The 27477-nt window shown below is 35.7% G+C and overlaps 1 protein-coding gene across 4 annotated transcripts in view; it reads left to right on the top strand.

Moving 5' to 3' along the window:
• The window catches only part of LOC129941614 (acetylcholinesterase), a 198570-nt gene extending 173154 nt beyond the window's left edge, over window positions 1-25416 (top strand). For all 4 annotated transcript variants that reach the window (XM_056050294.1, XM_056050291.1, XM_056050293.1 and 1 more), the window contains 2 exons: window positions 8314-8489; window positions 24709-25416. In XM_056050294.1, coding sequence (XP_055906269.1) covers window positions 8314-8489; window positions 24709-24827 — 295 coding nt within the window. In that variant the 3' untranslated portion in view covers window positions 24828-25416. The remainder of the gene's footprint in view (window positions 1-8313; window positions 8490-24708) is intronic.
• Window positions 25417-27477: the final 2061 nt, after the last annotated feature.

Genomic DNA, 27477 nt, shown 5'->3' with positions numbered 1-27477 from the left:
GTCCTATGAAGAGAGATATAAGATGTTATAGGTGTGGTCAGGCAGGACATATGTCGAGAGAATGCAAGGAAAAGGGTCGCGGAGGACGACGGGATGAGCAAAAGGAAACCCGAGCACATACTGCATTAACAGTAGGCGCGGAGGAATTCCCTGAAGTTCCAATTTCGTTGGCACTCGATTGCAACAGAATATTTAAAGATGTCGTGATGAATGGACAGAGTTTGTCAACATTGTTTGATACGGGTAGTGACCTGAATTTGTTGCGGTATGACAGTTTGTTGTTATTAACTGGTGTTGAGTTAGCTACAAAGAAGAAGCGTTTAACTGGGCTGGGGCAGAAACAAATTATCACATTAGGTTGTTTCGAGGCGAAGGTGGTAGTAGATGAGTTGAGCTTGTCGTTAGTTTTCCATGTGGTGAGGGAGGGTGATATCCCGTATTCAGCGGTCATAGGTAATGAGGTGCTGAAGGAAGTAGATGTTCACATCATAGAAGGGGCGGCATTTTTCACTAAAAAAGGGTCGCGAAAATCGCGTAGCAATGAATCGATGCCGATTGTGGACGTTAGGTCTGAAAACAAGGCGGTGGTAACAGTAGTTTCAAATGTTGGCAGGGCAGCGTGTAGAGGCCGAACTTTTATTTTATTTATTTTATTTTGAACGCTTAGTAACTGTAAGATACAATATCTTATAAGGTAGTAACAAGCTTATAAATGAGAATGACAATGTAATTATTATAATTAAATGACATTTCAATTATTTATATTATGATTATTATTATAATATGAAAAGTTTAATAACTTTCTATACGGTCTATGTAAGTATGTAATATAATTTTAAATTGAAAAGTAATTTATTAAGTCCTTTTTAAGTCTTGTTGTGTTTTGATTTTCTTTAATAAAGCGTGGAAGGGAGTTCCAGAGGCGAACTGAATTTACAAAAAATTGACGCTCAGAAGTTAAGCATGTATAGCGAAGGTGAACTAGTTGACGAGTCCTGTTAGAGGTGGGGAAACATATTCTGTCAAAACAATATTGTGGTTTTTGTGTGTGCAATATATCGGAGAGGAGGATTAAACAACGAAGTTTTACATAATTTTCCAAGGGCATATTTAATAACAGGGAAGAATAATTAGATATTCTGTCATACCTACGTAAACCAAAAGCATAGCGAACGATATTATTAATAGCAGTATTAAGTTTGCGTTTACTATCATATCTACAGTTGCAATATAACTCACATCCATAAATCAAAATAGGTATAAGCAAGGTCTTTGCTAGCAGTATTCGTCTTTTTACTGGCGTAAAATACTGGGTTACCCAAAGTGTACGTAGAGCACCATACATTTTGCCGACAAGTCCGTTTATGTGATCGTCCCAAGTCAAATATCGATTAAATGTAACGCCAAGGTTCTTTGCAGTCTGTACGTATTCGATTGGACCATTACTTAACATAATTTGAGGAAAGTAAACAAGATCTAAGTTCTTTCTTGAGATAACTAAGCATTTAGATTTCTTCGGATTCAAAAAAAGACCATTTAAATGGGACCAATTTAAAATTTTCTCAAGGTCCTCATTGACATTGGAGACTCCATTGTCAATAAGTCCGAGAGGGCAGCTTAGATATAGTTGGACGTCATCGGCATACAAGTGGCAGGAACTATTATCGATCAAAGATGGTAGTTCATTTACATACATTGAGAATAGTAAAGGACCCAGTATCGATCCTTGAGGAACGCCAGATAACGTTGGTAGAAAATTGGACAAACTGTCACCAGCTTGGACTGCTTGCTTTCTATTGTTTAAATATGAATATATGAGCTTTGTGGCGCCAGTTGAAAAATTAAACTGCTGCATAAGCTTGTTACAAAGTATGACATGATTAACTGTGTCAAATGCCTTGGAGAAATCAAGTAAAACCAAAAAAGTTACATCATCCTTATCCAACGATTGCCTTATGTCTTCAGTTACGTTCAAAAGCGCAGTTATACAACTGTGCTTTTTGCGGAAACCAGATTGTTGCGAGGTAAGCATGGAGTTAGTCGTAAGAAAAGCGTTGATTTGTTTCTGCAAAATTTTCTCAAAAACTTTAGATAAATAAGAAAGAATTGAAATAGGTCTGAATTCGGTTCCTTTAGCATTTTTAGGAAGTGGTAAGATTTTTGCCACCTTCCAAATGTCAGGATAAACTCCAGACATTAAAATGGAGTTAAATGTAAACGTGATGTAGGGCAGCAAAAATGGCAGAATCATTTTTATAAATTTTGGATCAATTCCGTCCAGACCAATAGCATTAGCTTTCTACAACATCAGTAGAATCTACTGCTCGAAAACCGAAACCAGGATGATCTGAGTCTTCCGCAAACGAGACACCCCCAGAAGTGATTGGCAAAGGCGAAAGTGACGGTCGTGAGGCAAATGCTTCGTTAAGTGTGTTTACATCAAGACCTACAGCAGTCGCATTTCTCAACTTTCCAATGCCAACGTTTCGCAAGTTTCTCCATAGTTGTCGCCCATTCAGTGAAACATTTAAATGCTTAGAGAAAATTTGAGATTTAGCTGTACGAATTTCTGCAATAACTCTGTTCCGAAGAGAACAAAATGCGAGTCGTAACTCGGGCAATCGATACCGCTTCCAATTATTAAATGCATGATCCCGTTTTTGCATTAACGATCTTATATTATTTGTAAACCAGGGCTTATCATTTTGTTTCAAAATTTTTGTTTTCAAGGGAACATGAGTGTCGTAGAGAAGATTTATCTTGTTCGTTAAGAATTGAACTTGTTCATTGGAAGAAGGCATGTAAAAAATGTTATCTTAATTGATGGCTCTTGTATCTTCCTCCAAGTGTAGAACATTAATATTCTTAAAATCACGATATGAAATCTGTTTGACGGCATATATAAGATTAAACTTTATTGTCAAAAATATTAAGTCATGCCTTGAAAAAGCCGGTGCGGAAAGTTGATCATACAAAACCACATCCCTAATCTCACTAACCAAAAATAAGTCAAGCAGTGTCGCGCCCCCGTCAAAGAAGTGAGTCGGAGTCACAGTATTAACTGGGCTAAGATTGAGTGCACGCATGTTATGAATTAAAATGTTTGGGCTTAGTAGATTGCAATTAGAGGTGTAAAATGCAACAAGGACCGGGAGTACAGGACTGATGAGGGTGTTACATGCCAAGGTTCGGAGGTACAGGGTCAGAGTGGTTGTGGTCACGTCGTCGTAGATGGTGATGTAGATGATGATTCGTTAGCAATCAATGAATTGCTCTCGGAATGGGGAACTGTTTGCCTGTCAGCTGGAGATAAAGATTTTGTTCGCGATGATGATGTAGTGGGTGTGGGACATCTGGCGCACGAGGACGGAGAGCAATTGAAGAAGATGCTCGAGTATTACGCACCTAAGAGGTGTAGGTCGTCACGAGTGGAGATGCGGCTAACGCTAACGGATGATGTTCCGGTAAACATGAGACCGAGGAGGTTGCCGTACTGTGATCAACAATTTGTTGAGCAGCAAGTATCAGAATGGATGAGGGACGGGATTGTACAGCCTAGTTTCTCTGAGTACGCAGCGCCAGTTGTGTTAGTCCAGAAGAAGGATGGAACCAAACGCCTCTGCTGTGACTATCGCAAGCTGAACGAGAAGATTGTGCGAGACAATTTTCCAATGCCGTTGATTGATGATGTCATTGATCAGTTACAGGGTGCTCACGTGTTCACGACATTGGACTTGAGCAACGGATTTTTCCATGTACCTGTTGAGAAGGATTCCAGGAAGTACACTTCGTTTGTAACCCATCATGGACAATTCGAGTTTAAGTACGTTCCCTTTGGTATTTCCAATTCTCCAGCCGTGTTCTGTCGATATGTCTCGGCAGTGTTGAGACCTCTCATTCGTCATAAGGTGGTAATCGTGTACATGGACGATATCATTATCCCTGTGGCGAACGAGAAAGAAGGCCTGGAGAAATTAGCAAAAGTTTTGGAGGTCACGTTCGTGAACGGTATGCAGATCCGATGGAAAAAATGTAAGTTCTTGAAGAAAAGGATTGAATTTTCGGGGTACATAATAGAGGGCAACAACTTACAGCCATCTGCGGAGAAAACAAAGGCAATCAGAGAATTTCCTATCCCACTCAACCAGAAGTCGCTCCAACGTTTCCTTGGTTTGACGTTATATTTTAGGAGATTTGTCAAGGAGTACGCTTTGATAGCTAAAACGTTGTCCGATATGATGAAGAAGAACCGCGAATTCAAGATGGATGTCGAGAAATTAGTTTCGTTCGAACAATTGAAGGAGGCATTGATTAGGTCGCCGGTATTGAAGCTCTTCAACCCCAAAGCAACAACAGAGATTCATGCGGATGCTTGTATGTACGGGTACGGTGCAGTGTTGTTGCAACAAGACATAGAAGATCAAGAGTTCCATCCTACGCAGTACATGAGTCGGAAAACAACACCAAGCGAGGAGAAGCTACACTCCTACGAACTGGAGGTGCTAGCCATAATTGAGGCTTTGAAAAAGTGGCGTGTTTACGTGTTGGGAATCAAGATTAAGATCGTGACGGATTGCAACGCCTTTGCAATGACGATGAAGAAAACTGATGTGCCAGTGAGAGTCTCTCGTTGGGCGCTATTTTTGCAAGATTTCAACTATGTTATCGAGCATAGGTCTTCGACCAAGATGAAGCATGTCTACATGAAGATTACTACATGAAGTCCGATGTAGTGTACAAAGACCCGACAAAGGAATTGATTGTTGTGCCGTCTTCAATGGAGCGGGAGATTATTAGCTTGGCTCATCAACAAGGCCATTTTGCCACAAGAAAAACTATTTATTTGGTGGAGCGAGACTTTTACGTACCTGGATTGGCAAAGAAAACAGGTGAGGTAGTAAGAAGTTGCGTAAAGTGCATCGTGATAGAGGCGAAAACGGGGAAGAAAGAGGGTTTATTGACACCAATCAATAAGGACCACTTTCCTTTAGGGACGTACCATGTGGATCATGTTGGCCTATGGAAGCAACCCACAAGCAATACAATCATTTGCTTGTAGTCGTACAGGTTCAGTTGAGGTGATTGATAGGCTACAGAAACAGTTAACAGTCTTTGGAAACCCAAGGAGAATAATCTCGGACAGAGGTACTACTTTTACCTCAACAGCTTTCCAAGAGTATTGCACGAGTCAAGGTGTACAGCATTTACTAATAGCGAATGGAGTTCCGAGAGGTAATGGGCAGGTGGAAGTCCTAGCAATTGGTATAAACACGTTGATAAGGTACAACAAGTGTTGAACAATACACCGCCGAGAAGTACCAAAGTCAGTCCGTTTAGGATACTGACAGGCTTGGAAATGAGGATTCCGGACTATCCAATCTTAAGGACAATTTTAGAAGATGAGGTCATGATAGAGTTGGACACCGAGCGTGACGAAGTGAGGGAGACAGCCAGGCAAAACATAGAGGCTATTCAGAAGGAGAACGACAATAAACGAGTTGTTGCGCCTCAATATAAGTTAGGTGACTTAGTAGCCATCAAACGTACTCAGTTTTTACAAGCATGAAGCTAAGGCCGAAGTTTTTGGGACCATATAAGATCATGAAGTTGTTAAAACATGGACGTTATGATGTCGAGAAGGTCGGGAACCGAGAAGGGCCAATTAGGACAACTACAGTGGTGGAATTTATGAAGCGATGGAGTGGTTCATCCGGGGCGGATGAATAAGTCAGGACAGCCGGATGTGGGATTGGCCAAACCTTGGCGCATTACCCTACGCCAACAGACGAACGAGACAGAACATGACAAAAGAGAACTAGCGTCCCTTCTATTTCTATCCCTTCCTTACTATAGTGAGCAGGAGAGAGCAGAAGGAATCGTCATTCATTCGAAATCCATCCGCCAAGAGGATAAGACGTGTAAAAGTTTTGCTCTGTTGTTTGTTGTTTTATTAAATATAAATTAATATTTTATCTAAGTAAATAAAGAAACCCCTAGATAATAGGAGCTTGAACCCCACATATATCATCATAACTGTGCGGACATGGTAAATTTGGTAAATTTTGACCGTCGAAATGTGTATCTTTAAAGAATGTAAGCTTCCAACACATGTGAGCTTTTCCGCTAATTTTTTTTGGAAGTTCTGCAGTTATTTCCGAATCTATTTTTATGTTTCCGTTCAGGGTATTAAATGTAATTTTTTCTTTCGAAGGAATTTGTTTATAATTTTGATTTATCGAGCAATGTAGCCGCAGAACCTGTATCCATCAAGCATTTGATTTTGTGTCTTCTATGGTCAACTCTCTTATCGGTAAATCCGATTTGGAGATTTGGAGCTTTTCCGCTAATTTTTTTTGGAAGTTCTGCAGTTATTTCCGAATCTATTTTATGTTTCCGTTCAGGGTATTAAATGTAATTGTAATGTAGCCGCAGAACCTGTATCCATCAAGCATTTGATTTTGTATCTTCTATGGTCAACTCTCTTATCGGTAAATCCGATTTGGATGCTGTGATTCATAGATTTACTTCCTCTACTTTTTGTTGCAGATGATCAAATTCCATCGGCGTATGATTATTATGCCCTAAAGTCCTTTGATTTGAATTATTATTTTAATTGAAATTATTTCTATATTCACCTGAATTATTGTTCCCAGCTTGGTTAAAATTATTCCTATACTGTCCTGAATAATTGTTCCTATTTTAATTAAAATTGTTTCTGAACTGTCCTGAATAATTGTTCCTATTGTGATTAAAATTATTCCTGTACTGACCTGATTAATTGTTTCTATTTTGATTAAAGTTATTATTTGTGGTAATATTTGTGTGGGTTGGGATCTGTTTACTAACTTTCTACCTATTAATTTGGATCAAACCTGTTTCATTAAGGTGTAGTGAGCATCTCTTAAATTATTTAACTGTCTGCTTTTCACTACACTAGCAAGGTTTGCTTTTAGACCATTAAAAAACTTTTTTAAAATCATCGTTTCGTTCGCTTAAGGCGAAAACTCAAAAATTAGTTCAACATCGGAATCAAATTTTGTGTTTAGTTTATCTAATATTTCTTTCGAAGTACTCACTTATATTGTTATTATTTCTGGCGCTGATGGCCTGGTGGTGCAAGTTATAATAAAGCTGGCCTTTGCATCTTATTAATGATGTTTCGTTGTATAATGTATTTTTCCAGGGTTGTTCCGATGAAAAAGGGTAGGAAAATTTCTACCGCCTAGCGCATGTACCCCAATATTCTCTTATTTAGGACGAATCCTTTATCAAATCCCACAGGGTAATTGTAACAGGAGTTGGAGCCAGAGGAGCAGCTTGTTGAGCTGAATGCTGAGCTTGAACTTAATTTTCTGCTTTCATTTTTGTTGAAAGTTTATTTATTTTGTTCTAGTTTTAGTGATTTGAAACAGATAACAATTTTAATTTGATTCCGATTTATTTTCTTATCAGTTTTTACTATTTGTTAGTCTTTAGACTTTTTATTTTGTCCTTTCTCTGTATACTATTATACATTAAAGCTCGAGCGAGAAAGTATTTATTAAAAAAAGCTTTATTTCAATGTTATCTTGACCACTTTATTGGCATGATACGGTGGTATATTGTAGGATAGTTTGTAAATGTCTTGGGTCTATTTTGACAATTTTTACATCAACGCATGTTTCAAGTTTGATAATTTTTTTCGAGTAACGAACTGTATTCACCGGTCCACCAGCTTTTATTTATTATTATTCTTTGGTGTCGATGAGCCGGCGACACGATATGTTGTAACATGTTTATCCTTATTTTCAACCAGAAACAATTTACTTTTACAAGTATACTTAAAGACATTTATTGATAAAACCATAATTTCAACACACTATGTATGTATGTAAATGTGCCTCCCACCATACAAAAACCGGGTTATTTGATTAAAAAACGAAGAGCAATGACTAAGATTTCGAAAGTTGCATATCTCATTGGGAAGGAAATAATTGAAGTTCAAATGCACTTTATTTACTTATCATTAATTTCACACTGTTGTCTATAGGTACAATACAATTGTATTCTCAAACAATTTTATTCTTTTACAAGCTTGCTGGCTGACGGAGCCGAAATATATTGTTCTTTAAGAAAAGAAAAAATAACATAAATTAAATGAAAATACAATTTTTAAAGCAGAAAAAATAATATAAAAACATCTGATTTCTTCATTGCACGCCTTTCTATATTGAGTTCTACTCTACCAAGTCATTAAAAATCATTCTATCGTTCATTGAAACCTCATAATTCTAGCTAATCAAATTTAAAAAAAAATAATTGTATCTATTGCAGGAATCCTTCAATAGATGGTGAAGATTGGCCACTTTATACTAAGGAAGATCCGGTGTACTACATTTTTGAGGCAGATGATGATAGTAACATGAAAAGAGAAAAACTAGGCCGTGGTCCGATGGCATCTAGATGTGCTTTCTGGAATGAGTATCTGCCAAAAGTTCGCAGTTGGACAGGTATTTACGTGCAATGTAAAGAGTATGTAACAGGCGGCAACATTTTTTGGCATAGGAAGTAAAACAATTTTGCAGCTCGCTCTTTTAAAATCCACAGAATATCTGGGTGCCGTGAGCGCATATTCGAAGAGTGTCTTATTGCATGCATACTGACATAAAAATGTATTAACATTCATATAGTTAGCTAACTTGATACCCAAAACAAATTAAGAAAGCACTTGAAACTCCAAACCTTTAACGAGCAAAGCTATTTTAACTCGCTCTGTTCAGATTAAAATCGCGATTTTTAGTCTGATTTACTTTTTTTACACAAGTTAAGTAGACTGAAGTATCCGTGACGCAATGGTTCATGCACAAAACTGTTACTCCAGGGGTCTAGATTCTTTTTTCACGCATACTGCCTCTTGTGAGGTATTAAGAAATCTTATAAGCTTCTTGTGCATTTATGTACTATACTATATTTTAAAATATTTGTCGGTACTCAATACGAAATATTAATATAATATATGTTTTAAGGTTTCTTTTTGGCTTCTTAAAAAAAAAACAGAAGGCGTTTCGGATAAAAGCCTTTTTTACACGATATACACCCGTTAACACTTTCATTAACACCCTGGTGCTTCTGTCAAAAATTTGTAGAAATGTTTCTGATTCCTTTATTCTTTCTATGAAAAGATAATTTAAGAGGGGTGTACCAACAATTAATGTTTAAATACCTATTATCAAAATAAAACTGAAGCGCAAAATGATCGATGTGTTGATTTTAGAACTGACAGCTTCTACTTCTATTTTATTACCTAATAGACAATCCAACTCTTTATTTAAGAATCGTTCAAGGATTTGAAGATCCGGTTCAGAAATTTAATTTGCATAGGTAGGTAGGTAGAAATGGTGATCTCAAGGCAACCTAGTCTGAGATCCAATTAGCGCTGTAGTGCGCCGTTTTGATACCAAAAACTCGTTTCACCTTTAATTGAATGGGAGAGATAGATAGAGAAGCTTCATAGCGATTATGTTATAGCCATTTTGTCGCATTGAGAAAAAAGATTAGGTATCTAATCTTTGTCTCAGATAGCTCATCGAGTTCTTGAAAGAATGCTTATCCAAAGCATTTCATTCTGGTGTTTGCCAAAGCAGGACATTTCCAGAGGAAATGGATTATGGTTTCACTTTCTCTTTGGTCACTACAGCTACGGCAAAAGGTGTTGTAAGAGATACCCAACTTCTCTGCATGAACTCCTATAGGCCAATGACCGGTACAAACCGCAACAATCCTGGCTATGTCCTGCCTTTGCCTGCATAGAAGATTGTTTGTACGGGTTTTGTTATAGGTGGGCCATATCTTCCTAGATATAATGCAGTTGGGTAAATTGCTCCACCTTCGGTTTGATTCAGTTTGGTAGATAGAAAAGATTTTACTCTTCATAGCACCAAGAGGAATGTTAACCATTTCCGCAAGTGAGCTATGAAGGGCCGATCCTTGCCTGGCTAGCTCGTCAGCCCGTTCATTTCCCACGATACCACTATGGACCGGAACCCAGATCAGGGTGACACCGCAAGCTCATCGCGACAATGCTGGACCAATTTAGATGACGATATGACCGAGTTAATAGCTTTGACAGCTGCCTGACTCTCTGTAAAGATAGCCACATTTTGTGTTTTGGTTTGGGTTTTGTTTGTTTGTTGTTTGTTTGTTTTGCGTGGGCCCCTGTGGTGCCCACGCAAGCTGTTCTCTGAACCTTCTTAAGCTTATTAATGTACGCATGGCCCCTGTGGTGCCCACGCAAGCTGTTCTCTGAACCTTCTTTAGCTTATTAATGTTGTAAGCTTTGCTAAGAGCAGGCCACCACACAATCGAACCATATGTTAAGATAGGGCGTACTACGGCTGTGTACGTCCATAAAATCATCTTCGCTTTGCTAAGAGCAGGCCACCACAGAATCGAACCATATGTTAAGATAGGGCGTACTACGGCTGTGTGCGTCTATAAAATCATCTTCGACTGAAGTCCCCACTTTTTGCCGAAAGTTTTGCTGCAGGCGTAGAAGGCAACACAGGCCTTCTTAACCCGTACTTCAATATTTAGTTTCCAGTTTAGTTTTGGGTCGAGTATAACTCCCAAATATTTTGCACTGGAAGACAATGATAGGATTTGACCATTGAGTCGAGGTAGCGTGAAGGGCGGTACTTTAATTTTGGTGTTAAAGAGCAACAGTTCAGTTTAACTTTGGTTAACTCCTCGTCCACAACTAGAGGCCCAGTTGCTAACTTTCTTCAAAGTTGACTCCGTGATTTCACTAATCACACAGGTGTACTTTCCTGACACCAATAGCACCAAATCATCCGCGTAGGCTACCGTCTTCACTCCATATCTTTCTAATTTAACGAGAATTGTATCCATGACCAGAAGCCATAGAAAAGGCGAAAGAACACCACCCTGGGGTGTTCCCCTACTCACGTGTTTTGTTGCGATTGTATTGCCTAGAAAGGCTCGAATCTACCACTGAGCATGGAAATAATCCATTCTCGAATGAAGTCTTCTACACCGAACTTAACGAGCGATTCTTCTATGGATTCTGTAAGGACGTTGTTAAAAGCACCTTCTATGTCTAGGAAGGTGGCAAGAGTAAATTCTTTATAATGTATTGTTTGTTCTACAGTACGCACTACCTCATGGAGGGCAGTCTCCGTAGATTTGCCCTTAAGATAAGCATGCTGAGAGCTTTCGAGAGGTCGTCCAACTAGGATTTCTCTAATATGGTAATCAAGAATGCGCTCCAAGATTTTAAGCTCGAAGGATGTTAAGCTTATTGGTCTGAAATCCTTCGCGGATTCGTGATCTCCCCTACCCACTTTCGGGATAAAAACTACCTTGACCTGTCTCCACTACATGGGCACATGTTTGAGAAGGAGACATCCTTTGAAAATTTGTTCCAGCCTTGGAGCTGCCACATCATGCAACTTTTGAAGCATAACTGGCAGTATGCCATCCATGCCTGGGGATTTATATGGAGAAAAAGTATTGATGGCCCACAAAATATTTTCTCTGGTTATAACGGAATTGACTTGCTCCATATGAGCTACGTTTAGCTCTGTGGTTTCAAGTGATTCGGGGTTATTACTCTCGCAACCCGTAAAGTGCGTATTTATCCGTTGCTCAAGAGATTCGGCTGGAGAGGCTGTCCAGGTCCCATCAGGCTTTTTAAGAAATGAAGGATTACAATGTTCCTTCGATAAAACTTTGCTGAGCCTTGCGGAGTCCTTTATGTCTTGATTGATTGACAGTATTCTCTCCAGCCTTGTCTTTTGGCTGATGACAGGGCTTGTTTGTAAATTTTAAGAGAGTTTTTATACGGTTGGTACAACTTATGTTTGTGGCAGATATTGAAAATTGTCCTCGTCATTTTCCTAAGACTCGACAGTTCTTCATTCCACCACGAAGGAAGGGTTTTACGGCTATATTTAACTGGGCAAGAGACTAAAAGCTTTACTTATAAAAGTTTCAAAGGTTATCACCTTTGATTCAAGGTCTCCTATCGATTCAGTGATATTTGGTAAGTTGCTTAGTTTGGAATTCGCAATTTTACTGAATTTTGTCCAGTCAGTTCTTTTGGGATTTCTGTAAGGTGGAGGGTTTTTTTGACTCGAAATTAATTTGAAAAAGAATCCACTTGTGATCCGAAAACGAATTCAAAGGGGAAACTCTTCAATTCTCCACTAATAAATTACGGTTGTTTACTAAAGTAACATCAAGCACATCCTCCCATCCAACATAATTTTCCGAGCTCGGAAAGACGAAAGTGGGAGTATTGCCTCTGTTACAAATGGTCATATTATTTTCAATAATAAAATCAAAAAGTGACTCACCTCGTTCATTGATCACAGAACTTCAACAAAGGGTATGCCGAGCATTTGCGTCGCCTCCGATCAGAAGGTCTGCCTTTTTGATGTTAGCTTCGGTTATGATTTTGCACACCTCCTTCGGAGGTGATGGTGCATTATGGGCAGAGTAAAAAGAGGCCATCAGCAAACCCTGTGTATTCTTGTCTATAAATCTGACAACTGTCAGATCGGGAGTGCTAAAAATTTCGATTTGCATAATCTTGGATACAATTTTTGCATTCATCCTTTATTCGGCTTTATCAAATTTTATTATCTTGGTAGCGGGAGCAAAAATAAAAAGATCAATTTTATATTTTTTGACAATTTTTTAGAACTATGGAATCCATCCTAATCTTTCGAATTTATTGCACACATCTTTTTTTAAACCACCTTAAAATTATAACTAAGCCGCTTGTGTAACTTAAATTTGATTTTTTTTCCTACAATTTATGTTTAAGTCTAGTCCAAACACAACTTTTAAAAGATATTTGAAGAGAACAATTCAATTTTTTTTTTAAATATTTTACAAGTTTAGTGGATATATTATATATTTCATTTTTTTTTTCTATAATAATGTAGAGTAAATGATTAATTTCAAAATTATGATCAAATAAGTGCAATGCAGCAATCAGGTTAACCAGTATAGCCTTGCGGCCACATTCAAACTAAGTGATTTTCGAATAAACGTTTTGACATAATTTCAATGGGATGTTTGGTTGTTCTTAGGACAATTTGAGAAATAACCACCTGTACATGATATACCGTTCATAGATTTTAAACCTAACATTCCTTAAAACATTTCCTTGATGTAATGAATTGTCAATGATAAGTATGCAGTTCTTAAATAATTGCCTGTCCAAACGTTTGACGTAAGTCAATATCCAATAAAATTTCTTAAACAAAAATCCGTTACAATATTAAATGGTTGATAGTTTTCGATTTTCCATTCCGTTATCAATAATACATTTTTTCTTCTCTTCAAAAACTATTTGTTTTTTCTGTTTTATTATGAGCTTTTATTTTTTTTTCAAAATGTAACACTGGTGTTTTACTATGTTGGATGTACTAAAGGTCCGGTCAATTTATACATTTGAAATAATAAAAATTCCGACAGATCCAAATATTGGTGGAGACCTTGAATTCACCTTAATAAATATAGAATTAAAAGTCCTCATCAATCCCATGCGAGCTTATAAAGTTATTCGGGGTAAAAGGTCAAAATTTCAGTTTTTTTTTTAATTTCTCTCGAAAACGCTAAGTTTTATCAAAAAAATACCTCAGATCGATTTTGTAAATCTCCAAAATTCTTTAGAAAACTATCACCGTTTCTGAGATATCGCGATTGTAAGAGTTACGTTTTACATAATAGGCACAGATTTCCACACCACCTGTGAGGTAATTACTCGGTGCGTTTTTTTTTAACGTGGTTTCCTCGGTAGGCCTATTTGTTTTTTGTTTCTTCATCGAAATCACATGAATCTCCCTCTGTTATATTCAGAAATATCTTTAGCCTTTTTCAAAAGGTATTCTTAAAAGTTTATTTTCTTGCAAATAAAACAAATTTGTGAAATTTTTGTAAAGAAAAAAATATGTATTAGAAAATCATGGGGGCGATATTTTTGATATACATATACAAATTCGGCCTGAGGTATTTTTGTGATGAAACTTCGTTTTCGACAAAAATCCAATACAACTGAAATTTTGACCCCGAATAAGTTTCTAAGCTCGCATGCGATTCATAGGGACTTTTATATTTTAGGGTAATTTGTTTTTGTTATTTGACCAGTTTGTGTACGTCTTAATTAACCGGACTATTAGAATTAAATGTGCGTACCGAAAAACAATTATACGCCACTAAGTTTTCAACTTTAACGCCATTTTACGGCCTGTTTTGTTATTAATAAAATATTTAATTCGTCATACATAATTTTTGATTTTATTATGGTTTTGTTAAACAAACCACAACACTGGCCGTTGAAATATCGGAGACGTTTGTTAAATCCTAGTTATATATCTTACTTTAATACAAAAAAAATTCATAAGACAAACATAATCTTATTTTATTATTTTTCTGTAACTTTAACAACACAACCAAACTTAAGCTAGAACCCAACTTAACATTTTAATCGTAGTGGTCCACTCACCTACGTGAGGATACGTCAAGTCAGTTTTGTATGCCGAACAAATATAAGAAAGGAATTTTCTTGACAAGAATTACTCTTGGACAATTTTTCGAGCAATATCTGTGAAAAAAAAACTTTAGGCTGAGGTTTAAACCCAAGTCCTCTAGCATGACAGTCATGAATCGTTCTTACAATTATCTTAATGCTGGACAAAACTTCATAACATTAGCCTAATTAACCATAACTTTCAACTTACTGGTCCCATATAGACACTCTAAGCTAAACTATAATACTTAATACTGATGCCTTTCGACCCTTAGATCTGTTTTACTTTAATGCAATTTTATTTATTTTGTATTTTATTAAAAAATAAAAAAAAAAAATCACGTCTTTTTTTTCAATTCACTGAAATGATCCCATTTTGTTTTTTGTCCTTTTTTCTCTTTTTTTTTCTTTTTTATGTTCAATTTTTTTTTAAATTTGTTTTAACATTTTTTTTGCGGAACCATTTCCTATTCTACTTAAAACCATTGAATAATTGCAAATAGAAGTGGACACCGAACATCCGGTCAGTGCCATAAGTAGCTTTAATATAATTTTCATGATATTGGTTTTTGTAGATCCTAATTTCTGTATATGTTGAAAAGGGATGAAAAAAGAACTTTCGGGATCTTTTTTGAAAACGAACTATATGAATATTTATGGATGAAGACAATAATATGGGACAATTTGCTTATGCCGCCATAAAAAAAAGAATAGCTATACCTATGAACATCTAAAAATATTAGGTATATATATAATATCAGAAGCTACCTAACCTTCGTCAAGTGCAGTCGCATTTTCTTTTCGCTCCTCAGTTGCCCTTTGCCACCTTTTTACCGACCCCAATTAATCAATTAAAATCAAAAAAAAAAAATATATATATCAATATACTCGCAGCGCGTGTGATAATTCTTACCCGACCTACTTTACTGCCCATCGCCGTTTCCCATTACACCAGCATTTTTTTCTTCTTGTGTACTAACAAGCATAGAAAAAATTAAAAGCAACTAAACAATAACTTTAACAAAAAAACATATTATTTATTTTTTGATTAATTATGTCGTGCGCCAATATAATGTGTGTCATCGTTGACTCAAACGCGGAACTATTAAAGTGCAGTGGCCTTTGTGGGAAATACTTACACCCCTCTTGTGCTGGCTTGGCCAGAAAGGCGAGTGTTTACCTAAAAGACTATCTACGCAATTTTGCGTTTTATTGCGATGAATGCAATAAAATATCTGTGTCGGATATTATGATTGCAATTCAATGTTTAAAAGAATCCCTATCTAACGAACATTCGGTTTGCCAAGATCAAATTTCTAATCTCTCCAAGAAATTTGATCATGTTTGTAACAGTGTTGAGGACTCAAACATCCAATGTCAACAATCGTCTACGCAGTGCCTTTCCACGATACGTTCTTTGGAAAAACAATATTGTGACGTCATAGGTGGGTTGAATTCTCTTCGTGTAGACATTGACGATAAGTTAAAGGTGCTAACTTGGTCGGCAAACGATCTGAAAAAAAACTTGTCTGACCAGTTAAACCTACTAAAATCTGATATTGATTGCTGTTTACAAAGTTCGTCATCACGGCTCTCCCCCTCCTCCAATCAAATGAGTGAAGTTACAAACCTCAGACTCGTTAACGAATTCGAAAACATTAATTGTATGCTTACTCGGGTTTCAACGGCACTCATATCTATTGCTTACGATATAAGCAATCAAGAACAGAAATATACGAGTGTGTACCGCGAGCTTGAAAGCCTTAATGTTAAATCTCAAAAAATTGAATCGCTTCTCTACGACATCATTAAACAACCCGGCATACCGTCATGTGATATCGCGAACGTATCCATTCGTGATGAAATTCTTGCGGCAAACCCGGCTGCTGACTCTCTGCAACAAACCACCTCAGCGAATACTATTGCAGAGGACGAAATAATTAACAAATGTGGCCATTCCTGGAAGCTATCGGACTGGAATTTGAGACTAAGCAGGCTTGAATCTGCTAATAATACATGGTTCGTGCTTAATAATTGTCCCGGATATGCTGATGCTACATGGGTTCGCTCCTATTTCAAAAGAGAATACTGTGTCAATATCTGCGAATGTCTTCAATTGTCTGGAAGAAGATTCAAGTTCCTGATCCCCTCCAAATATAACTGGATGTTTCATCACCAAAAAGGATACTTACAAATTGGGCAAATGCGGCTTTCCAGTATAAGTAGCAATAATAATCTAATTAAGTCTAACAAATCCAAACCTAATTACAAACCTATTCCCAAACCTAATCCCAAACCTAATCCCAAACCTAATCCCAAACCTAATCCCAAACCTAATCTTAAACCTAGTCCTAAACCTAATCCCCAACCTAATCACCAACCTAATATCAAACCTTTTCCCAAAAAAAATATTGAAACTAACTGGACCCTTAAAACACAAATCTTTCCAAACTTTTCTCTCTCCAACCATGTTTCGTCCCTTAAACGAAAAACTTCTCCCACATCTGTAAAGCCTCCACCCAAACGAGTTTCTTTTAAAACCTCTCATCCGGGTCTTGGTTTTTGCTCTCCGATGGTTGATGCTCCTGCTAAAATACCCGCTTATACAAATTTCATTCATTCTCACACCATTAACCCTACTTCTTCTTCATCAGTTTCCCAAGAACCTCAAGGATTCCTTAACCCAATGATCCCTCCAAATGTTAAATTAACTAAACATTTATCTGAGGCCAATATTAATGATCGGTATGTTATGTCCCCTCTTAGAGACCACAAAATCTACAATAATGTTCGTCTTTACCTAGCTTTCCTGCACGACAAACCAGATTCTGTTTGCTTTGAAGGTAAAACAAATACAAACATTAAGGTTTTAATCTCCCAAGAAGGCCTCCCTACCAAACGTGATGCACTTATGGAAATTTTCTTGAAATTTCATGATGGCCTTGAAATTTCTCCTCAAAAAGTGAGAGAAGACCTTACCTCTTTTGCGTCTTTTATCTCTTCAAAACGACTATCTCATATCCAAAAATCCCGTGCAGATATGAAGAAATACTATCGCTCCTAACCTAAAGACCACTAAACCTAAATGTCTTAGCCTTTACTATCAAAATGTAAGAGGGTTAAGGTCTAAAACTTCTGCCGTCTTTAACAACTCCCAAAACCTTCCTTATGACATCTATGCCCTTACCGAAACCAACCTCACACCTGATATCCTTAGTACTGAACTCTTCACTAACGACTTTTCCATCTATCGAATGGATGTCGTGGAATGTGCGAGTAATACACACGGTCGTGGTGTGCTTTTAGCTATCGCTAATAATTTTGAAAGTTCATTACTCTGTATTCCCACTTCAATCGAATTTGAAGGTGTATCAACTAAGGTTACACTCCCTAAGTTTTGTCTTTTTGTCCTTTGTTGTTACATTCGGCCAGCCCAACAAATTAAAGCATACCAAGCCGCTGTTAATGCCATTGATTATCTGCTTGAACTAGTGCAACCTAATGATTTAATCATCGTTCTAGGTGACTTTAATCTTCCCCATCTCAATTGGTCCACCTCAGATGATCAGACATCCTTCTTTCCAACTAACATCTCATCTGAATCGCTGTTCATTGATCGTCTGTCTGATTGTGGTCTTTTTCAACTAAATGGAGTAGGAAACTTTATGGGGAGACACCTCGATCTCATATTCTCATCTGATTGCGATAACTGTGTTGTCTCCCCGAGCCCTCATCTTCTCTCAACCTTGGATCGCTATCATCCACCCCTTAATCTCTCCTTCCCCATTGAATTTGAAGACAACTTTTTTGAAATGGAAAATTACTGTTACGATTTTCGTAGGGCTGATTTCTCCAAACTTAACAATCTTCTTAGCTCAGCCGATTTTGAATTAAGATCCCTCCAATTAACAGTTGAGTCCCTTACAAATTGGTTTTATTTGATTCTTTCGTACTGTATTGAAGAATCAGTACCGTTCTCTCGTAGAAAAGATTTCACCTCTGCTCCCCCTTGGTACAACAGAGAGCTCCGTAGCCTAAGAAATACCCGTAACAAGCTTTGGAAGATCTTTTTACAGTCCAAATCTGATACTGATCACAACAACTATCTTCTCGCCTATAATTCTTTCTCTGAATTAAGGGAATTCCTTTATAACCAATACCTTAACCAAATGGAAAATAACCTTCTTTCTGATGCAAGGAAATTTTTCAAGTTTATAAATGTCAAACGAAAATCTGATGGGTTTCCACCTTCAATGAGTTTCTCCAACATAATCTCCTCTGATCCAACAACCATATCAAATCTATTTGCTAATTACTTTAGCAAATCGTATACTGAACATCTGCATGATCCTGATCCACACTACTTTAGTTATTTAGATGGTTGCACTCAAACCTCCCTTTCATCGTTTACAATAACTGAAGAAATGGTACTTGCCAAAATCGTAAGCCTCAAAGAAAACTTTAGCCCTGGTCCTGATGGCGTCCCATCAGTTGTTCTAAAAAAATGTATGCATTCTCTGTCAAAACCTCTAACTGCACTCTTTGAACTCTCTCTTTCCCAAGGTGTGTTTCCTCATATATGGAAAGATTCATTTATATTTCCCATTCATAAACAAGGCAATAAAACTGAAATTAACAATTATAGACCTATTGCTAAACTTTCATGCATTCCAAAACTTTTTGAAAGCTTAGTTTATGATTCCGTTTATTTCCATTGCAAACCTTTATTCTCCCCCGCTCAACATGGTTTTCTTAAAGGTAGATCCACTACGACTAACTTAATTGAATTTATTTCCAAAGTTTTGTCAGCCCTTGAGAATGGCAAAGAAGTTGATGTCGTATACACTGATTACAGCAAAGCCTTTGATAAAATATCCCATAACATAATTTATCTCAAACTAAGAGCTCTAGGCTTTCCATCTATATTTATAAACTGGATAAGCTCCTATCTTGCGAATAGAACTTATAGAGTCCTTTTCCGTAACTCAGTCTCCAGTCCTATACATGCAACTTCTGGAGTCCCACAAGGTAGTCACCTTGGCCCCCTTCTCTTCGTCTTATCTGTTAACGATGTCTGTCTTAAATTAAAAAACTCAGATATCCTAATGTTTGCGGATGATAAGAAAATTTTTAAGATTATCTCTACTCCATCTGATTCCTTACTTTTACAAAATGATCTTAATATCTTTTTTGTTTGGTGCATGCATAATTTCCTAGAGTTAAATGTAGGTAAATGTAAACAAATGACCTTTTCGCGCAAACAAATTCCATCTCATAGAGTATACTACTTCCTTAATGACGCCGTCAACGTAGTCGATTCTATTAGAGATCTTGGTATTATGTGTGACAAACACCTGAATTTCCATTCCCATTTTGACCAAATTATTAATAAAGCTAATAGATCTCTCGGTTTTATTAAGAGATGGTCAAAAGAATTTTCCAACCCCTATGTTACTAAAGCACTTTACATTTCCCTAGTCCGTCCTCATCTTGAATATGCATGCCAAGTATGGTCTCCCTTTTATGAAAACCATTCACTCAGAATTGAAAATGTTCAAAGACGTTTCGTTCGATTTGCCTTACGTGGCCTCCCCTGGGTTGATACATCCAACTTGCCTCCTTATGCTGATCGACTAAAACTGATAGGCTTGCAGCCGTTATATATTAGACGCAAAAACGCTGATATATTGTTTGCTCACCAATTGTTAATGGGCAATATAGATTCCCCGGCACTCCTGAGTGATATTCATCTTAACACTAACCCTCGAAATCTGCGATCTGTTTCCCTTTTCTATATCCCTCATCACCGCACTAATTACGGGCACTTTGAACCAATGTCCAGAATTCTTCGTCACTGCAACGCTGCTATGGTAGTTTTCGATTTCAACATTTCCAAATCCCATCTGAAAGATACCCTTTACTTTTTCCCTTTTTGAGTCCGAATCCCCTGTCCCCTGTAATTTTAAGTTAAGTAAAATCAAAATTGTTAGTTCTTGTACATTAAAGAGCTTTGATGTGGGCCTTAGGGCCCACATGAATTAATGTTGAAAACTGATAACAAGAACTGCAAAAAAAAAAAAAAAAAAAAAAAAAAAAAAAAAAAAATGTTAAGCTAGTTTTAAGTTACGTTAAGTTATGATAGCTTGTATTAAGCTAAATAAATAGATAAATATTTGTAAGTATTATACTATTCATTTGTCTTGGGTAAAAAAATTGCCATTTTCTTACTACATATTTTTGTTTTGTTTTGGAGATTTATTTAAATTAATTTACCAAATCGTTTACTTGGAGGTTTGTTGTTCCAACAAAATAGCAATTACTGTTTCATGAATTTTTTATCGGTCCTGGCAGATATACCATTTTACGAATACATAGTTTCGTGAGTGACAGTACGGCACGATTTAGCCAAGTGAATTTTGTATAATAATTCAAAAAATTAATTTCATCAGTAAAGGCATTTGAAGGTTTGTAAACTTTTTAAATAAACTTAAACAAAAATGAAATACATATTTTTATTTATTTAATAGCACTTATATAGTATACATATGCACATAAATAATACATTACTATTTCTTGAAACTTTTTTAACAATTTACAATGCCTAACTTAAATCAAATAAATTATTCTGTCTTAATTTTGTAAGGAGACGTTGAAAGTAATTGGAATGAAATAAATGAAAATGACTATGAAATGTCCTTAACATATTTTGTAGGATTTATTGCAAAATCTGTGCTAAAGAAAAATTACTTTTTTATGCTAATTCTTTATGGACAAAAGCAAATGTCAAAACAAAGACACTCCATTTTAAAGTAAGTGTTTTTTTTTTAATGTACATATGTACCAATATACCTATCTCATCTTATTATTAATATATTCATGTCCATTATATTTTTTACGCTGTTTTCTATTTTATTTAAAAGTTTTTTTTTTTCAAGCAAAACAAAAATTACTTAAAATCATCTGCCTTAGCTACATAATATTTTAAGTTAGCCAAACCATTGATAAACAACGTAAATCGGCGAAGGTTTAACAAGATACCTTAGGAACATACAAGTTAGTACTTTACTTACCTAACTCAAGAAAAAACTGATAACTGTATGTACCTATCTGCCTATTTTACTTTTTCTCAGTTGAATATAACATAATACAACACCTTACTATTATGTACCTTATGTAAATTGCATACATAGGTATTAACTAGGTCTTAGATATACATATGTATGTACATAGGTAGGTAAATACAATTTTTTGTATTTCAAAGACCAAACCAAATTTTGCACTTGTCAAATTGAAGTTTAATGAACCTACTTACCTTACCTACTGACTTTCATAGATGCCTTGTAAGTTTCTTTTAATTAAAACAAATAAATATAATTATGTCTTGTTCAAGGTTGGCACAACAATTATAAAAAGAGCCTTTGATGCGTCCCACACTGATAACTTCCCATTCCGCCTGCCGATTTGTCTCGCTAAAAATGTTTGTATGTTTTCGTGTTTTGGTAAAAAAGTTGTCAGTTGAATTATTCCTAACAATTTCCAACAATATTTTGCATAAATGAAACGGTTTGATTTCAAAGTCGAAAATCAATTTTTCTAAACTTTAAGTCATTTCGGGTTTCATCTAAATTTTACAAGATGTCAAAAACGTTATTCTTCGTCTCACAAAATTATTTTGGAGATAAAACCATTTTCGTTTCGTAAAATACTCGAGGTGACAAATATTTTTTATGACGATGTCATTAATGGTGTAATTTTTAATTTATTCAATGTTTGGTTGACCCAAAGTCGTGGTATCTGTATTCAGAAAAGTGTCCACTTACGACTTTAAGTGCATTATTGAAGAGTGTGGTATAAATGTCAATTGGCTCCATCGGTAAATGTCTGAGTATCTTTGGATATACCATCGAGTTAAAGATGAGCCGAGCTGAAGCTCGATCTTTGTCACTAACAAGGGACTTGGTCCCGTTTTCTCAGCGATTATGGCATTTGCCAAAAAATTGTCATTAAACCGCATGAAACTGCAAATCTCAGATCGCCATTGTGCCATTTCATATCGAAGGTAAAAATGATGAAGTAAGGCTCTGCTTTCCAGGTGGTTGGGGAATATGCTAAAATATTATCTCGTACATTTGCCTGAAAGCAGCTCCCACTACCTCCACATTTTCCTTCGGATCTTCAATTATGTAAAAGTCATCGTCAAAGATGGTTTCTTCTGGGTCGATTTACGCTGTTATAAGTCTCTGTTTTCTTCAGTCCTTTTGAGTTTTAGGCACGGAAGGTCATTATCATTCTCTTTCCTGAATATCTTGTTCATTTTAGGAAACATACTCGGGTTTTACTGGAATTAACTGATCGGATCTTGTGGTTCCAGTACTTATTGATTCATAACTTTTAGTTTTCCTTAATCAACACATTGATATTTTTTATTGGCAACTTTAGTGTCATAATCTCCAAGTCATGTGGGCCTGTGAATTGTCTGTACAAGTTCTTGAGTGTTGTCAGAAAGCCACTCTTATTTTTGTATAGTGCGTCTAATATCGCGTTTTTGTAGGCGTCCATTTGGTACTGTTCTATGTACTTTGGTATTGTACGTTCTATTTTTCGTTTTATTGTTTCAGCGCATCTTACTGTAAGAGTGCGTTGCAACGATGAACTCGAGATCGTCACGGAACTCAGCTAAAAGCGCCTCCGGTACAATGCTTATGCCCCTCAGTAGGACCAACTCAGTCGAATACTTATTTTCTACTCATTAAGAATTTTAATAAAAAAATTGCACTTAGTGGCCGACTTACATACATTCCTGTTTAATGTCGTCCAGGTTAACTTTATGAGTCCTAATGGGTGGAATTTTTTTGTTGACTGTGGTTGCTTTTGGTGTTGCTGTTGCTGTCTCTTTTTGCTGCTGCCTTTATCGTGGTTGTTGGGGCCCTCAGACATAGGGATTGTCAGTGGTGGTGAAATCTTCGTATTTTGGTCCGTTTCAGTGATTTTGGTGGCGGGCCTTGGCTGTGGTTGTTGTTCTTACTGCCTGGTGCTGGCTTTTTTGTTAAGCTTGTTGCTGCTGCTGTTGTTCCAACCGTTGTGCTTCTTTTCATCGGTGCGTTTCAATTTTATTTTGTTGATAAGGCGGTCTATCTGCTCCCTCAGTTTTGTTGTGCGTCATAGGCATCTGTTTGCTACTTTCTTGCTTCCAGCACTTGTTCCAGCTCAATTTCCTCAATTTTCCTTTCCCCACCTCCATCACCATCTCTATTGGCTGGTTGAGTTCCGATAAGATTGAATACCTATTTTTGGTGACCTGTAGTGCCCTTTTCCACCCTCGAAGACTTACTTAGTGCTCTCAGAGTCGGCACACTCTGAGACTTCACTTTCTGACGTCATTACTTGGTTCTTGAGTGCATTGGCTCGTTGCATCAAATTAGGTTTTTGCATTTTACTCTTCTTTTTCGTTGTTGTGGAATGGTCAAATAGTTGGCCTGATGTTTTTGAAGTGATTTAAGGTACAGCTGATGGCAGTAGAGGAAGACCGTCCAAAACAAGGAGAGATTAAGGTATCTACCATAAGAGGCTCTTCCTGTCCAAAATAGGACTAGGTATTTGACAAAAACGAAATGTAGAAAAAGATAGTCAAATCTTTGATTTTCTTTGTGTACTCAATTTTCTGAAAAATTACCCACTTATAATAAATTAAAATATTTTCAAAATCATTCAATACAAATTTAAAAAAAATATATAAATAATAAATAAGATGGTGCAACATATCTTAGAGAACTAGGGCCTATTGCCAGAGATCGTAGGGACTTACAGTTTATATACCGATTCCAAACACCTAATTTAAAAAAGCACTTTTTATGACAACATTTATTTCTATTCGAGCATTTATCAATTCCTCCCAAGAAGCAGTAATGGTAAAAAAAATCTAGGAGAAACAGCCATGTATTGAACCAAAGACCTCTGGAATAACAGTCCTAGGCCCTAACCACGAGTACAACTAAATAGAACAAATTACATTTTTTAACTCTCCTTGTTCTTATATGTCAGAATTTATCACCTTTATATTCAACAAAATAGTAAAGATATTACTTTTTAAAAATAACTTACATATATTTCTTTGATTTGAAGCATGTAGATTTTTAAATGACCATAAATAACAAAATATTTTTTATCACCAGGTTGCGATGACGCTGAAAAATTCAATAAGATATCATCATCATCAGGAATTATTCTAGGAAACCACGGGATCATATTAACTACGCTTATATATACAAGTATTATTAGCTTTACGAATTAAAAACAAAATAATTTAAATATTAGATTTATAAATACAAATAGCATAGCAAAAAATAAAACACAAATTTCCACAACACACAATATAGAACAAATAATTGTGAACGAGCAATTTGAATGCTTTAAATTAAATAGAAATTTTATTTTATACTATCAAAAGATTGTGAAAACTACATTAAATACATCTAAATCAATTTGATAATGGATCACTCTTTCCAAAAACATAATACAAAATGAAAGAATAACTTTAAACAAGAATTTTAATAAGAAAACACGTTATTAATTAATTAAACGAAATGAGTTTAGAACCTTTAAAAATGATACCAGTTTATTAAAATTAAATAAATAAGTAATAAGCAAAACGAATTAGAATTTTAAATCATTGAATTGGAATTTTACAACCATTATATAATTAAAACCAAACATAATCTAAAATACAATAGTATTGGTACAATGAATTACTTTATTTTCCATTGAAAAAATTCAGAATATGTTTTATATAGGTAAATATGTATTTTTAAGGCTTTTGTAATCTGAATTATGTATCTTCGAGTGACAGACAGTGTTTAAATAAATTGAATTACAATAATTTATTAATTATTTTCCACTGCATTTTTGCATGGCTAAGCAGAGGGGCAACTTGTATTTTGAATTTTAATAGAATCACCTTAAAATGTAATCAAAATTAGTTAAAACCCTACAGCAAATAATTAAAACAAAAACTGCTATCAAAAATGTGGTCACATTTTTTTATTTCTTATATAATGTATTAACCTCGAACCGGCCATTCATGACACAATCGCATTAATAAAAACTGCATAAATTAGGGTCTGTGCAGGTAACTTATGTTTTGAAACGGATTGTATGTGCAAATAACAATTTTGATTTCTACTCTAGTCAATTTGAGCAGTTATGTTGTGTCGTGAATGGCCGGCCTTACGAAATAAATGTTTCAAAAAATTACGACTTCTAAAAGTTTGAAATTTTTCGATTTCACAAATTTTAACTCAAACATGATTTTGACTAAAGTGAATATTTTACATATATAAAAACGTAAGAGTACTGCATTTTTCAAATACATCGATACTTTTTTCTGCACAAAAAAAGAACAAGGTGAATGAAGAATTTGGTTGTTTTAAAATTAGTCAATTTTTGTTAGTAGATATACATATGTATAACTTCTGTGTTGTTAAAAGTTTCCTCTTGTTATATTGATTAGATTGTATTATTGTGAAGAGGAAGGAACAGGCAATATTTGGGCAGCCGTTATTAAACAAATACTTTTTAAATTACGGGGAGTGTTGTATGGGGAAATAAACAATACAAAAATATAGTTTTATTATTCATGCTTGCTCATAGGACGGGGCAACTCTGACACCAAAGTGGCTTCGTGTGCACAACACCAGCACAGTGGCGTAGCGTGAGGAGGGTAAGCCAAAATGCCAATACATCATTTCATCTCTTCTCAAAGTTTTGTATGCGAGATATTGAAATTAAATACTATTTTTTTGCGAAATGGGTTAAGCAAATCCTTTTTCTTTTTATGGTAGGCAACTCATTTTATTCTTATATAATACCAGCCGACCCGTGCTCGCGTTGCTTCGCAAATTGTAACCACGAACATTTTTGTATTCATCTTCTTATTTTTAGTGCAGTACAACTGACTTAACCTACCCACATTTGTGGGCTCTTTTTATCGACGTTATTGTAAGTACCTTCTTCGAGTCATTTGTAAAGAAAATTTTAACTTAATTTCAGTTTTATTGTTCGAGGAAGAGATACAAAATTGGTAATTCAAGCTATTGTTATAGAACTTTCTTTATTTTCAAATTGGAACAAATATAATCTTTTCACTTCCTCGAACCAGAAAAATAAAAAAGATCTAATTTTTCTTAAGGTAAATCGGCATTTCATGTGCACGGCACTGTAGTTAATTAAATGTCCATAGTAACTTAAAAAAAGAGCCCACACTGCTCAGCGATGTGACCATAGAATTAGAGAAACAAAAAACTAATGTGTGTTAAGGTAAGTTGATGAACTATACAATACAGAAAAATTGAATGTAAAGGTAGGTAGGTAAGAGAAAAAACGTAACTATTAAATGGAACATATATTAAGAGAGAAAGAGCATGGGAAGAAAAGAAAATTAAAATGGAATGATAATGAAATGAAACAAAGCAGCGACCTCGCGATTGTGATGGAATCTAATTTTCTGGATAAAATAAATTCACAAGGTTCATAATTTGTTTTTATTTATTTCTCAGGTTGTACATATGTTTAACTTAGAAGTGATTAAGGCTTAATTTGCGCCTTTGTCGATTATTGTATAGGTTTTAGGATATGAGTGGTTTTATTTATAAGTCAACTAATGAAAAAAAAAAATTTAAGTTTGAAAAATAATTAATGAAAACAAATTGAAGCTGTAAACACTCTCATAACAATATAGAAAATAACAAAGTATGTTTCAAATAAATCGGTTGACTACTTTCTGAGATCGTGCGTAACAAACTTAAAAATGGCTTCGCTTTTATATAATAGTATAGATATAGATTTCGGTACCTATTGATTGCGGAAATGGGTTAAGTTAATTCTTCTCAAAATTTCACCTATTGTAGGTATCTACATATGTTGATTTTGCTGCGATCGGTCATTGT

Source organism: Eupeodes corollae, chromosome 1 (genome assembly GCF_945859685.1).
Source record: "Eupeodes corollae chromosome 1, idEupCoro1.1, whole genome shotgun sequence".
In the NCBI taxonomy this organism is placed as follows: Eukaryota; Metazoa; Arthropoda; class Insecta; order Diptera; family Syrphidae; genus Eupeodes; species Eupeodes corollae.
This window is presented reverse-complemented; position numbering and strand designations above follow the sequence as displayed.